The 13,222-nt window shown below is 42.0% G+C and overlaps 1 protein-coding gene across 1 annotated transcript; it reads left to right on the top strand.

Moving 5' to 3' along the window:
• Positions 1–300: 300 nt before the first annotated feature.
• Positions 301–12,900, top strand: NAAA (N-acylethanolamine acid amidase). Its single transcript, XM_082482624.1, has 11 exons — positions 301–545; positions 1,346–1,510; positions 3,342–3,468; positions 4,213–4,303; positions 7,016–7,092; positions 8,468–8,640; positions 9,520–9,582; positions 10,150–10,216; positions 10,804–10,832; positions 11,768–11,847; positions 12,649–12,900. The coding sequence occupies exons 1-10, from the start codon at positions 352–354 to the stop codon at positions 11,841–11,843; spliced, it is 1,062 nt and encodes a 353-aa protein (XP_082338750.1). The 5' UTR covers positions 301–351; the 3' UTR covers positions 11,844–11,847; positions 12,649–12,900.
• The last annotated feature ends 322 nt before the right edge of the window (positions 12,901–13,222 follow it).

A 13,222-nucleotide genomic window follows, 5' to 3' on the forward strand; every position in this document is an offset into this window, starting at 1 on the left:
ATTTGCCAACACGAAACAACCATGCCCAACGCTAGGTTATACCCTTTTTTTCCCTTGTATTTTCATCTCTCGATATCATGTCCTACCTTTAGGCCAGGCTGAGGTGACAGCAGCCGTTGCCAGGGGCTGGTGGCCCTCCAGCAGGGCAGGGAGGGAGCGGGCCCGGCCCAGGCCGCGCCGTTCCCCCGGGGCAGGGTGGAGGACGGCCGCTGCCCCCGCCGCGGGGCGGGTGTGTGAGGAGGGCGGTCCCCGCCGGCAGCGCCCTGGGATCGCCGCCATGTCCCGGCCCTTCCCCTTGGGCCGCCCCTGCCCGGCGGGGAGGGCTGGTGGCCGGCGGCTGCCTCCGGCGCTATGGGGCGGGGGTGCCGGCTGTGGGGGCTGCTGGCGCTGCTGTGCGGGGCGGTGGCGGCGGCCCCGGCGGCCCCCGCGGCGGCCCCGCTGCTGTGTAACGTGAGCCTGGACAGCCCCGCCGAGGAGAGGTGGCTGCCGGTGCTGCGGCACTTCGATCCCGCCTTCCTGCGGGGCGCCGTCGCACGGGTCATCGAGTGAGTGTGTGTGGGGGGCTGTCCTCGGGCCGGGGCGGCCGTGAGGCGGGGGGCAATGAAATGGCGGCGGAGGGAGCAGGGCCGGGCCTGCCGGGCTGTCAGGCAGCGCTTCTTCACCGGTGGGACGGCCTCGGCCCCCGCAGGTCGTCGTTGTCCTCCCCCCGGGCGTACCCGCTGCTGCGGGGCCTGAAGGAAGAGGATGAAGAGATGCTGCTGGGCTTCTCAGAACTCAGGAATTCAGGGGTTTAAACTGAAAAAGGGGAGGTGGAGATATTGGGAAGAAATTCTTGGCTGTGAGGGTGGTGAGGCGCTGGAACAGGCTGCCCAGAGGAGCTGTGGCTGCCCCATCCCTGGAGGTGTCCAAGGCCAGGCTGGATGGGGCTGGGAGCAGCCTGGGCTGGGAGGAGGTGTCCCTGCCCGGGGCGTGTGTGTGTGGGTGGATGGTCTTTAAGGTTCTTTCCCACCCAAGCCACTCCATAATTGCGTAAATGGCCAGGAACCTGTCAAAGGACAAACTGGGGAGACCCCTGGTAGGAACAAAACCAACTACTCAGAAGTAGGAAACCGGTGCCAGATGTTTCCCTGGGGTGGTGCAGGCTGCTGGGGGGATGTGCAGAAGGAGAGGAGGTTCGGCGAGGGATGGGATGCAGGGATGCCTGATACAGCACGGGAGAGGCAGGTCAGCATCACCTGGGACAGGCTGGTGGGAGAAGCAGCAATCTCCTTCAGCATCCGACTGCCAGGCATAAGTTTCCAACCTTTTTATCTGTCTCAGATAATTCATTGAGTGTATTTTGCAGCGAAAGTGTACCCAAATGGGTCCACGAAGTTATTCGGCCGATCGCAGCGGAATTGGAATTCTTTATGCCGCAGCCCTTTGCGGGGGAAATTCTGGGACTGTGCAAAGCACTGGGAATAAGTCTTGGAGATGGAGTCCTGCTTAACTTCGCCTATGAGTCTACTGCGTAAGTGTCAGGTACTTACAGAATCTGGTAGAGATGGACGTAGAGATTCATTTTAGTTCAGCGTGGGAGAACGCACAAAAAGGCGGGTTAAGGCACACGGCAGATGATTCGCAGTGTTTGTTCTCGTACCGTTTCATATGTTCAGCTGGCAGGTTTTCTTCTCATTAGGCAGTTTGTATGCTGAATTGAATAAGAAACGCAGAGCAGTATTTTTATTAATAAAGGTAACATGTAGCTGTAATATTCTGTGTCCATATACCTGTATAAATTTATAGAGTTATTAAAATTATTTCTGCTAATAAGGGAGGGTTATCCATTCAAGGTATTTGGGCTCATTTATCTTTGAGCATCATGTAATGTACTCTTTTGTCACTTCAATTGTTATATTTTACCAAAAAAAGAAACTAGAAGAATTAGTTGCAATCTGATTATTTCAACCATTCATCTGAGATAAAGCTGCTTCCAAACTGTTTTCTGGATGAATATTGACAATGACTGTATAATGTAATATTTGATTTGCACAATGGAAGATGGATGTAGTATCTTTATGACAGCAAACAAAACCTCAGTGGAAAAAATACTCAGTTTCTTTGTCTCTTTTCTGCCAGAGAAGCATGTGCAGGAGAATAATAAACACTTGGTGTTGCCTGTGAGGATCCTAAAAATTCTTCTCCGTATAGGTTTTAATAAAGAACAGGTGCATACAGCCACTTGTACATATGTTGATTATTGTTTTCCTTAACGTGTGGTATTCAGTTTAAGTGATTTTTTTTTTTTTCTTAATAAGGATTAATATCAGATAAGACATTTAAATGTTAGCTTTCTTAGTATTTCACAGAGGATACTTACCATTCTTAGCCCTGGTAAGGCCCATGAATTTTTAAGTTTTTCAGCTCTGATGATACTAAAGAAAAAACATGAACCAGGAACACACAACTTGTCTGCAAAATTTTTTACCTTTACAGTTTTGAAAGACAGTGCTATGCATCAGTGGGATGGCAAACTCAAAACTCCAGAGAAAAAAAATCCCTGCTAATTTAATATACTTCATAAAAAAGCCTGTTTCAGTGAAATTGAAACTTATTAAAAAAGGAATTTCAGCACACTTCCTGTTCTAGAGAAGAGGTTAGACTATTATTGAAATGGATGACACTTTAACAACAACAGATGTTTTCAGTTTGAAAGGACTTTCTTTGAACTTTTTACCTAGTTGTGATTAAAAATATAGATGGGGTCCAAATTGAAATGAAATAATCTATAATTGTCAAAATGAAATCTAGAAAGTTTTAGACTAATATTTTGTGGATGTTTTTAGATGTCAGCTTTTCATCTTCTTTTAGAAAAGAAATGAAATGATGATATTTTTCCCAAGTGGAAATGCTGCTTCTGATCTGGTCTGTAATATCTGTCCTGATGCAGACAGAGTGGGTTTTGATTTCCTGAGCCATGTGGGACCTGATAATGTTTGTACCATTTTGTACGTTAGACTCTGGCAAAGGATTCTCCCTTATGGATATTGTGCATAAGTCCTATAGGACATTGTAGTGTTGTGTAGTTAGCAGAGCTTCAGTCATAGCATTCTGTCCTTCCTCCCCCCCCAATTTGAAAATAAAACCTGTTTTGTCAAAAAGTATGGGATGAGACTGTTCTCTCAGCTTGGCAAGTGTGTTAATGATATAATGCAACTCATATTTGTATGCTTATGTTAGTAAAATACTTTGCAGAAGATAAACTCAGTTACTCCTGAAATGTTGAGCTAGTTGAGCTGTAATATGGAAAGTGTTGTCATAATCTTTTCTTGACTCATTCTTTCTTTGGTTCCTTTTTGAAGGTTCTGTACTAGTATTGTCGCTCAGGATGACAAAGGAAACATTTACCATGGTCGGAACCTGGATTACGATTTTGTCGATATATTAAGCAAGATTACAATTGATGTGCGGTTCATAAAAAACGGGCAGGTATGATCTGTGGTGATGTGGTGGGGTGGTATTCCGTGAAGGAACAGGGTACGATTGTACAGCTATGTAGGTGGAGTGGGATTTAGTGTAGGAATGTGAATCCCATTCCAAGGTTATTGGATTATCAGAGCACCACAGTCAATCTCTTCAGGAATGTGGGACGAATGCTGGTTTTCTTTGCTTTCTGGATATCTAGTTGTGAGAAACTGGAGCATATAGAACAGCGTAATTTAGAATCTCAAGGTCAGTACTTGGAAGACGTTGAAAGAAGGAAACGTTGAGATAGCAAAAAAGTAAAGAAATACGACAGAATAGAGAGAAGAGTTCAGTTTTGGCAGGGACTGATTCTAAGGCCTCGTAAAATCTTGTGACCAATGTGCGTGTTAGATGAAAATTTCCAAAAATTAGCTAGTTGCTAGTGCAGTCCCCATTAGTGTGTTTTTAATATTCATTAGTCTGTTTTGCAAATGGAGAATTCTTTGTTTCTTGCTTGGCTAGTCACTAACTTGAGCAAAACTTCTGTAGCAGTTGGTGATCATTAATAAATTAAGTGCAGTGAATTTTGGTCCTCATAGTCTTTCTACAATTCACTTTGCAAGTTTTACTGTAATTTAAAGTGTTTTATAGCAACTTATGTATGAAAGTCACAGGAAAAAATACAGGATGCTGGTTCAGAATGTCACCTGTATTGTAAGTGGTGATCTATTCCAGAATGCTAAAATACTGCATGTTTCCTGGTTTCAGGTAGCATATCAAGGCACCACGTTTCTTGGTTACGTAGGCTTATGGACTGGACAAAGTCCACACAAGTTCACAGTATCTGGTGATGAACGAGGTAAAATAAATCTATCTTCCACACTTCTTATGTCCAGTTTCAGTTGATTGTTGCCTGCTCTAGCTCTTCTTTCACATTCTCCCAGAGGGAAAAATACAAATAAGGTTGCCAGGAAGGAGCTGAAACTGATTGACTTCTGTGGCCCTCAAGGGGGTAAAGCACACATGCTGCTACTTTTTGGGTGCTGCACACGAGAAAGGCCTTTGTCAGCACAGTGTCATTTCAGCTTGAAAAGTGTCAAAGGAGACAGAACCTTGGGGAAAGGCTTAAGAGAAATTAACATGGTCTGTTCAAGAGACAGGGTTGGAGATGGCAGAGTAGGGATTGAGAGGAGAAGATGAAGTGATGAATAGCAAATAAATGTCTGCCTTCCTAGTCCTCTGTCCCTTCCTCTGTATTCCCTGTTTCTTTGTCCCCATAAGGCAGCTTGAAAGAGAAGAATAAGAAAAGTAAGATTGAGAAATCTGGGGAAAAGGCAGCAGCCAGCGCTTGAGAGAATGCATGGAGAGACTGGAAGGGCGGCTGAGGAGAGGTCTGGTAGTAGAGGAAAGTGGAGAGATGGCACTACTGAGAACAAGAACTTGATGATCGAAGGGCTTGTAACGGACAGGAACACAGAGGCAGAGTGACTGCCTTTTCCATCACCCCTTGAGTTTCACAGATATTAATAGGGATGTCCAACTCAGAGCCCGGGTTTGCCTTTTCTGTCCCTTCCACTCTCTCTTTTTCTTTCCTTTTCTTTTTTTTTTTTCTTTTTAAGAAGCAGGCACTTTTTGCTGTTCTTCATTAACGGTTTGTTAGAACTGGAAACAATGTAGTCTGAGTTGGAACCAACATCTAAAATAAATGTTTATTTTTCACTTGTGATTGTGGTAAGCAATTTTTCTTTTCTTTTTAAACTTTTAATTAGACAACCTTTTGTTTTTGAAATTTTTTTAGATATTATGCAATTACTATTCACTGTATATGTTACATTCATTATCTCTATGACTAGGGATTCTGCTATGGAGCACACGCACCTTTTGATTCCCGTTTCCTTTATTAACACTGCCTTGTTGTGTTCACTAGATTCTTTTTAAGAGCCTGCTTCTGATGCTAGTGTAGTTACTCAGTCCTTTCAAAACTGGAGCATTCTGAGGTGATACTGAGAGATAAAGTCTTAAGTGTATCGAGTCTTTTCAAAAGGCTTGATTTAGAACATGATTTAGTCCTATGTCTCTGAACAGGCACAATCTGGGGACAAAACCAGTGCTGTTCTGTTCTCCCTGCTGTTTCTCAGCAGTGTGCTTCAACCCTCAGTATAAGGATTATCTGAGATGACAGCGAGGTGGCTTAGTCCATGCACAAACTTGTTCTGTTTGCCCAATTCTGTCAGAGGAATCAAGTGCTGCAAAATTTAGTGTGTGATGGGCCCCTCTTGTCTGTCAGGAACCAATGTGCTGTCATCCACCTGTGTGCCTCGACTTGAGTCACTTCTTAACTACAGACAATAGTCATTCAGTCAATGCATGCTGCGCTCCTGTTGCTGCCTGCTTGCTGCTTTGTCTGTCACTGTACAACGGAACTAAAAATTTAGGGGAATGAGCATGTGAACTATAGCTGGAAAGGGGGATGACTTTAAATTAGGGTAAAGGTCTATCAAGTGACAAGCATGTTATTTCTGCTGGCTTTTTCTGGTTTTGGCATATGAATAATCATAAACTTCTGTTTTTCTTAGTTTTCCTAATATTCTCCAGTAACCCAGAAATACCATCGCTACCTCTTTTTTAGCTGTTTCACGATTTCTGTGTAATTCTTCCCGTTGTTGTAATATTTCAGTAAGATGAATAATGAGGCGATTAATGGTGACAGATTTAGACTACTGTATCGTATGAATAGACCTGCAGTCCTCTTGGAAATATGTATTACGAAGTGCTAGTCCCTGTTACAGTCACCTTTGACTCCTCATTGCTTATCGTTTAGCTACGAATAAAATGGTTTAAAAACTGAGCAGTTAGCAAGTTTTCTATACTGAAAGGAATGTGGTAGGTTTTGATTGAAATTGCTGGCACTGGCAAGTTCTGAGAGATAAAAGATAATGATCGTTCCTGTCATTACAGGTCTGAGATGTTTTCTGGAAAGCAGAGGTGTTAATCCTGCTGCCCTGGTTGAACTTCAGTTGGGATTATGTTGTCTATTTATATTTCACCTGGATGTTATGCTCTTTGTTAGCCCTTCACCTGAAATGTTGACATTTTATGCTGATATGTAGCTGCCCTTTTTCACTGAGGATTTAGCTTTCTGTGGTACTTTAGACAGCATTTGAAAGACAAATTTTGTAAAATGAGGTCTTGCCAGGGTACGTTAGCCTGGTTGTGCAGCACATCCTACATATTTTATGTATAGACATCAATAAAGTAATACAGAAAAAAAGGAGCACTATCAGCATTCTGTGTTCTAAAGAGTGTTGATAAAATCTAGATAGTACAGAGGCCCCGATAGCTTTGACATGGTGTGTGCTTTGTCAGTTTGGTGTAAGCTGCTTCACTCGATGTTTTTATGATAGTGGTATAGTTACAGAACTAAAGAATTTATTGCACCGCTCTTTTGTAAAGCAGCAGAGGGAAAGGTTGCAAAGCTAGAGATGAAACATGGAGAAGAAAAGAAGGCGGGAGGACAGATTACATAGAGCGTATGTAGCATGTAGTAATTTATTTCCTTTTATTTTTCCAGCTGGTGGTAGATGGTGGGAAAACGCAATAGCTGCTTTTCTGAATCGGAATTACCCTGTCAGCTGGCTAGTCCGAGATGTAAGTGCACTGAGTTATTTTCTTGTATTTCACAGTGATGTCATTTGTATTTACAAACTCCTAGTAAATTTCATGTTCCAACTTTTAGTTTCACAGCAAATTCATTAAGCAAATACATTTCATAAGAGGGGATAAGTATTGTCCCCAAATTGTCAGTAAAGTGTACGAGAGAGGCATTTCCAGTTCTTCAGGGGGGCAATCTCTAATCAATGCCAGAAGTCTTTGAGAAGCTGTGCAAAGGCTTCCTTTCTAGGGACTGTTTCATCTAGCTGTGATTTGTAATGTAACAAATTGAGGCAGCTTCATCCTTAGATGGTCAGTATCTGACCCAGTGGTTATTTTGCACTACATTTGATATGTTACAGTGTGAAAAATGCAGAGCTCACTGGTGAGCGGAAGGAGTTAGACCGGTGTTTTGTGTAGCCCATTTTATAAACACTGTGTTGGGGTACCACTGAGATAAAGCAGGTCTGCTGCTTCTGAGATTCTTGAGTTACAGTAAACATGAATGATAACATTTGTAGGTAAACTCCCTGCAGAACTGGCACGTCTACTGGAGACTTTATTAATACTTTTTGAGTTTGAGATGTGACTTGAGACCGTGACTAGAAACTGGTAGCTGCAGTGTTGCTGTCAGAAATAATTAATTGTTCTCCAGGACTTTCCTCATCTTTCTGAACAATTTTGTTTGATGCACGTTCTCCGCATTTGTTTTTACTTCTGCACAGCATTCATTTTTAAGGATGTGCTTCAGTAGGTTGTGGCCCTGTGCCAGAAAATAGTAGCTTCATTGGCTGTGGTGGAATTGCCAGTTTATGCTAAGTTAGTCACCTGGCTATGGCAGGAGACGCCAGGCTGGCTGTAAACAATGCCTCTGCCTTATTCACTATTGTTACCTAAATCCTCTTAAACTATTGGCAAGAGGAAGATGTGGAGTGTTGTTCCCCCCGCCCCCTTCATCCACTTTCATCTGTCCTATTGTTCACATGGAAAGACTGTGCTGAGGATTGGATTTGCCGAGTATGGACAGGCCTCTGTCTTTTGAATGGCAAATTTCTCAATTTTTTTCACTTTTCACTGCATACATATGTGTACATGTGTGTGCATTATGTGAATGTATATTTACTGTTTTCTTTGCTTATTTGCAGAGCTGGGATTAACGGGTTTGTTTACTAGTCATATGCATTTCATATTCATACGCTAGTTAGTTTGGAAAACCATTTTCAGAGAAATATTTTTCAGTAGCGCTTGACAGTCAATTGCCATTTTCAAAGAAGCATGACCTTTTCTTCTTTTTAAGATATCTTGGTGCTCGTTTTTGTGCTTGACTGTGCTCTGTGATCTTTGTTTCACTGTGATCTCCTTTTTGCATTAGACCCTGAGCAGAGCAGAGGACTTTCAGTCAGCTGTTCTCAGACTAGCTGGCATTCCCATCATTGCTGAAGTTTACTATATTGTAGGAGGTGTATCGCCCAAAGAAGGCATGGTCATAACCAGGAACAGAAGAGGGCCAGCAGATCTCTGGCCTCTTGATCCTTTAGGTGGAGCGTAAGTAGAAAAAAATTGTTTATTTGTTGTTTTTCTTTTTTTTCATATTCCCTCCTGAGTGGTAGACAGGGTTAGTAACACAACTGTCTTGAGAGATCCAGGGCACTTCTTACTAACTTTTACAGCTGGACAGGGAGAGCTTGAAAGCCTCTGAAAGGAACCCCAGTTCCTTCTCTTTGAGAAGGAATCATGTCACTCTGTCAGGTTGGGGCAGTCCAGAGGGTCAAGGTTGGAAAAAGCATCTCTCTGTTTATTTTTTAGTCAGATTCCAAAGGAGTTGAGATTCGAAGGCTTCTCCTGTCTGTCTGCCAAATATTGCATCAGTAAATTCAGCGCTTCCAAATTAGTTTTGACCCAATGTGGTAGAAGGCTTGCAGGCCCAAAAATAACTGTTCCTGTAATTCTTGTGAAATCAGCAACTTTATATATGAAGGAGATCCTAAATAGTTGCCCTGTGGTGAAAAATGACGCTTAATGCATACGGTCAGCTAGTAAGTACGGGCTTGACAACAGCCATGTGGCTTCTGTCTCTGTGTATTCCAAACTGAATGCTGCAGGCTGCACCGTACGCATACCCTAATTGTTTATCTGATCATCTCTTTCAAGGTCTGATTTTGCTTTTACTGTAGTCAGTAGTATTGTCACTGACAGCAGCAGGACTTGAGAGGTCGCTCCTTTTTCATTTGTGTTCAGTAGTTTATGGAAAGGCTGCCCTGTGTATCGACACAGGATCCCTTGGGCTTGCAAGGGATGCAGGAAAGAGGTTTTTGAGGGAGGTTTTTTCCCTTTTGGCAGTACAGAGGTACTAATTCTTGGCCTTTATTAATTACCTACTAATTCGCCTTTTGTTTGCTTTTGTGTTTGTGTGTTATGTTATAGGTGGTTTCGTGTAGAGACAAACTATGACCATTGGACAACTCCTCCTCCTTTTGATGATCGAAGGTAAATTTAGTTTGGAGTTCTGTGGTGAGATAACACTTAATTTTTTTAAAAAGCTTAGAGACTTGGGTATTTTCTTTGAGCAGGTGTTCGCTCATTGAGCAGGCACCTTGTTCAGTTTCTGTAATGCCACTCAAAAGGGAACAGATAAGGTAAGGAGTGATATTCACATATGCCAGAGGAAAATCTGCGTGGCATTGAATGGCATAAAAGACGAGAAATTGCAGGGATGAGGCACGTACCAAAAACTTCTTTATACAGCAAAGTTTAGTAAAAGTTACAGGATTTAGATACACAGTGAAAAAGTATTTGATGGTGCTAGGAAGGTGCTCAAAGACATCAAAAAACCTTCAGGCTGGGTAGTATGCAAAAAGCTGTTGGCAGATTCCCTGTTGGTCTGTACTCAATGGTGCAGTAATACAGTAGCTTCAGCAATGGGAGAGTAGATTCAGTTGCCCAGAACTCTGCATTTTAATGCAAAAGCATTTAGTGAGCAATTTTTCACATTGGTGCTTTGTAGCCTTTGGAACAGTAAAGTGTGTTTAATAATACTGCATTGTTTTCCTGCAGAACTCCAGCCATCAAAGCTCTCAATGCTACTGGACAGCAGAACATCAATTTTGATACGCTCTTTAAGGTATTCCTTTTAAATTCTGCATTGTGGCATGTAGACTTTGACTTAATCTTCTTTTTCGAAGCGGAAATGCAGTTGCATTTTTGTTAGGGATTTCAAAGCTATGCAAAGGAAGGCATGGTGAAAAAGGTGTACTGCACAGTCACGTCTGGAGAGTTTAAGTTTGTTAAAATGTTTCTGAACTATCTTGCACTGGCGTTTCGTAATAGTCTACCAGTCCAAGTGCAAAGTGCAAGAGGTGAATCCCATCACCATCATCTTAGTCCAGTTACTAATTTCAAGCACAGTTATAAATTGTGCAGGCAGTTAGTGTGTTAGACATGAGTGATATTTACCAGTTAGTTTTGAGAAGGTTAATGTTGCGTATTTCAGAGGGCTTTTAAAAAATATTTTTGTAAAATGGTCTGATGTTTAAAAAAAAAAAAAAAACAAACAAACCAAACAAACAAAAAAACCCAAAACAACCAGAAAGAGGAATCCTTGACTTTGCATTGTTCCTTTTCATAACTTCATCCTACTGCTGTTTCTAAATAGCCTTTTAATTCCCTCTTGATTTACCAAAATGACAACTCTTCAAACTTTCTGTACAGGTGTTGTCAGTGAAGCCAGTCTTAAACAAGTAAGTATTAGATTCAGAGATGTTAATCAGTGCCTCCCACCATGCCTCAGGCCACTTAAGTTAATAACAAACTTCCTTAGGATCTTCCTACTTGGCTGTCTGTCCCAGCTTAGATTTCTGCTTGAGCACGTGGCACTCTGTTTTCACTTCCCCAGCACCATTCCTCTTTGGTCTGCCACCCTAGCCCAGAAACTACACTGGGAAGAACCTTTGTAGTAGTGAAACAGATGACTCCTTAGGGAGGCAGCTGGACTTCCTGCTGAGTCATTTGTGCCTTTCACTTTTGCAACCTTTGGCTTTGTGTTAACACTGAAAATAGCTTTCTCTGGAGTTTCTGATGTATCTCTGCTTGTTATGTAAAGGGGAAAAAAAATAGTAAATTGGGACATAGCTTTTAGGTACCATTTACCAGATTTTTGAGATAAATTTTAATGTACTATTTTTGTTCTGCATTGTTCCACAAATTGCTCTTTGGCATGTTATTCTGTTTTGTTTTAGTTTTCTATGGAGCTCAGTGTATTCTCTGCATCAGTCATTTGCATTAGAGCTTGGCAATAGCTTCTTCAAAGCTCATACCAGGGCTTCCTCGCCTCTGTCTTATAATTGTGAGGAAATTTGGAGGGGAGAAGATTGTATCTATGACACTGCTAAGATTAGCAGTACTGTTTGTTTTTTTTTTTTTTTTTTTAAAACAGTGATCAAATGTATGTTGTAGTGCGGTTCCTTTGCTGTACTAAGTATGGGAAAAAATACTTAAAATTTGTGCCAGCAGTTTTCATTTTTATCAGTCTCTTTCCCACTTTTTCTAACCCTTCTGTATGTAAGTAGAATATTAGTTTCCGCTAAAATTTGTTGTGCTGCTTTGCTACTTCTATAAATTAATCTTCTTGCCTTTGGAATGTCCCTCACTCACTCTTTTTCTCATTCCCTAACAGTAACACAGTGTATACTACAGTAATGAGTGCTGCGCTTCCAGATAAGTACCAGACATGGATCAGAACTGCGAAGTGAAGAGGTACTCCTAGCTGCTTGTACTTAAATATAAATTTCAGCTGAAGAGTCATTGAAGGACAAAGCACTGCAGTGGCAGTCAAGTGACCTAGTCTGAATTCCTTGTTCTCCCCTTGGTTTGCTTATTGACATTGAGTAAATACCTTCCCATGTTGTTTTAGAGAGAGATAAGCATTGACTTTCTTTGCAAAATCCTTGGAGATGACCTTAGGAAAAGTGATTTATCAGAGAGGAAGGCACGTGCGCTGTTGCGACCTAAAGGTAGAGGTTGCCCTCTGTGAACGTTTTAGCTGTTATTTTACCAGTCCCGCTACTGTGGTGCATTTCACCTGTCTCCAGGTGGTGGACTACGAGAGGACCAGAGTGAACAGAATCCCAGCAGGAGGGGTTGGTGCCCTTGGCACCAAGAAAGATCAAGCTTAATTTGTGACAGCTGCTCACAGGTGACTGAACATTTAGCATCTTTTGAGGGTTTTGTCCTGTGGAAGTGCAGAAAAAGTCTGACTGCTTGAACTCACAAGGTGCCTCAGGTGGTAGCCGTAATGTGTTCAGAGAAAGATACTGAGTTATGCTTATTTCTGTTCCAGGAAACTGGTTGCATGGTCTTGGCAGGAGCACAAGAAGCTGTGTTCCTGTTTGAATAGCTTTTTAAACTATTACTAATATTATATTTGTAGCAGTTATATTGGACGTTTGATTTTAGCAAGAGTAAATCCTTTCTTAGAGATTCTGAAGAGTTTCTTAACTCTATACAAACCTGTGCTCTCCTATTTATATGTTGTGTTTTTTTTTTTTTTTTTAACAGACACAATGAGTGAGAAGCTGCTTTCAAAATCACTCTCACAAGCAGTGCAGCTGGTTTGGCTTATTAATTATGTAAACCTTTCAGGAAATCAAAGAATTAACAAGTCATTATGTGTTGTAGATGATGCTGTTAATGAACTGTAATGGAAATTTGGTTGATTTTATTGTAATTACAGTGATGTTCTAGCAGATGTTGATGGCTAAAAATTGCTTTTGTGGTTTTTGGAAAGACCTGTGCAACTTGAATGTACTTATGTGCTAACTAATAAATAAAAAATTCATATATTTGGCCTGGCCTGTAGGCCTGAATATAGTTAATCACAGACTCATAGAATGGTTTAGGTTGGAAGGGACCTTAAAGATCATGGAATTCCAACCCCCCTGCCTTGGGCTGGCACACCTCCCACCAGCCCAGGTTGCTCCAAGCCCTGTCCAACCTGGCCTTGAACACCTCCAGGGATGGGGCAGCCACAGCTTCTCTGGGCAACCTGTCCCAGTGCCTTACCACCCTTAAAGTGAAAGAATGTCTTCCTACTATCTAATTTAAATCTACCCTTTGAAGCCATCCCCCCTCA

The sequence above is a fragment of the Vanellus vanellus genome (assembly GCF_965231255.1).
Source record: "Vanellus vanellus genome assembly, chromosome: 4".
Classification (NCBI taxonomy): Eukaryota; Metazoa; Chordata; class Aves; order Charadriiformes; family Charadriidae; genus Vanellus; species Vanellus vanellus.

Excerpts from the sequence above, each read along its gene's own strand:
- NAAA (XM_082482624.1), top strand. The coding sequence starts at position 352 with ATGGGGCGGGGGTGCCGGCTGTGGGGGCTGCTGGCGCTGCTGTGCGGG. Across the intron at positions 8,641-9,519 it reads CTTGATCCTTTAGGTGGAGC|GTGGTTTCGTGTAGAGACAA; the intron begins GTAAGTAGAAAA and ends GTTATGTTATAG. Across the intron at positions 10,217-10,803 it reads ATTTTGATACGCTCTTTAAG|GTGTTGTCAGTGAAGCCAGT; the intron begins GTATTCCTTTTA and ends CTTTCTGTACAG.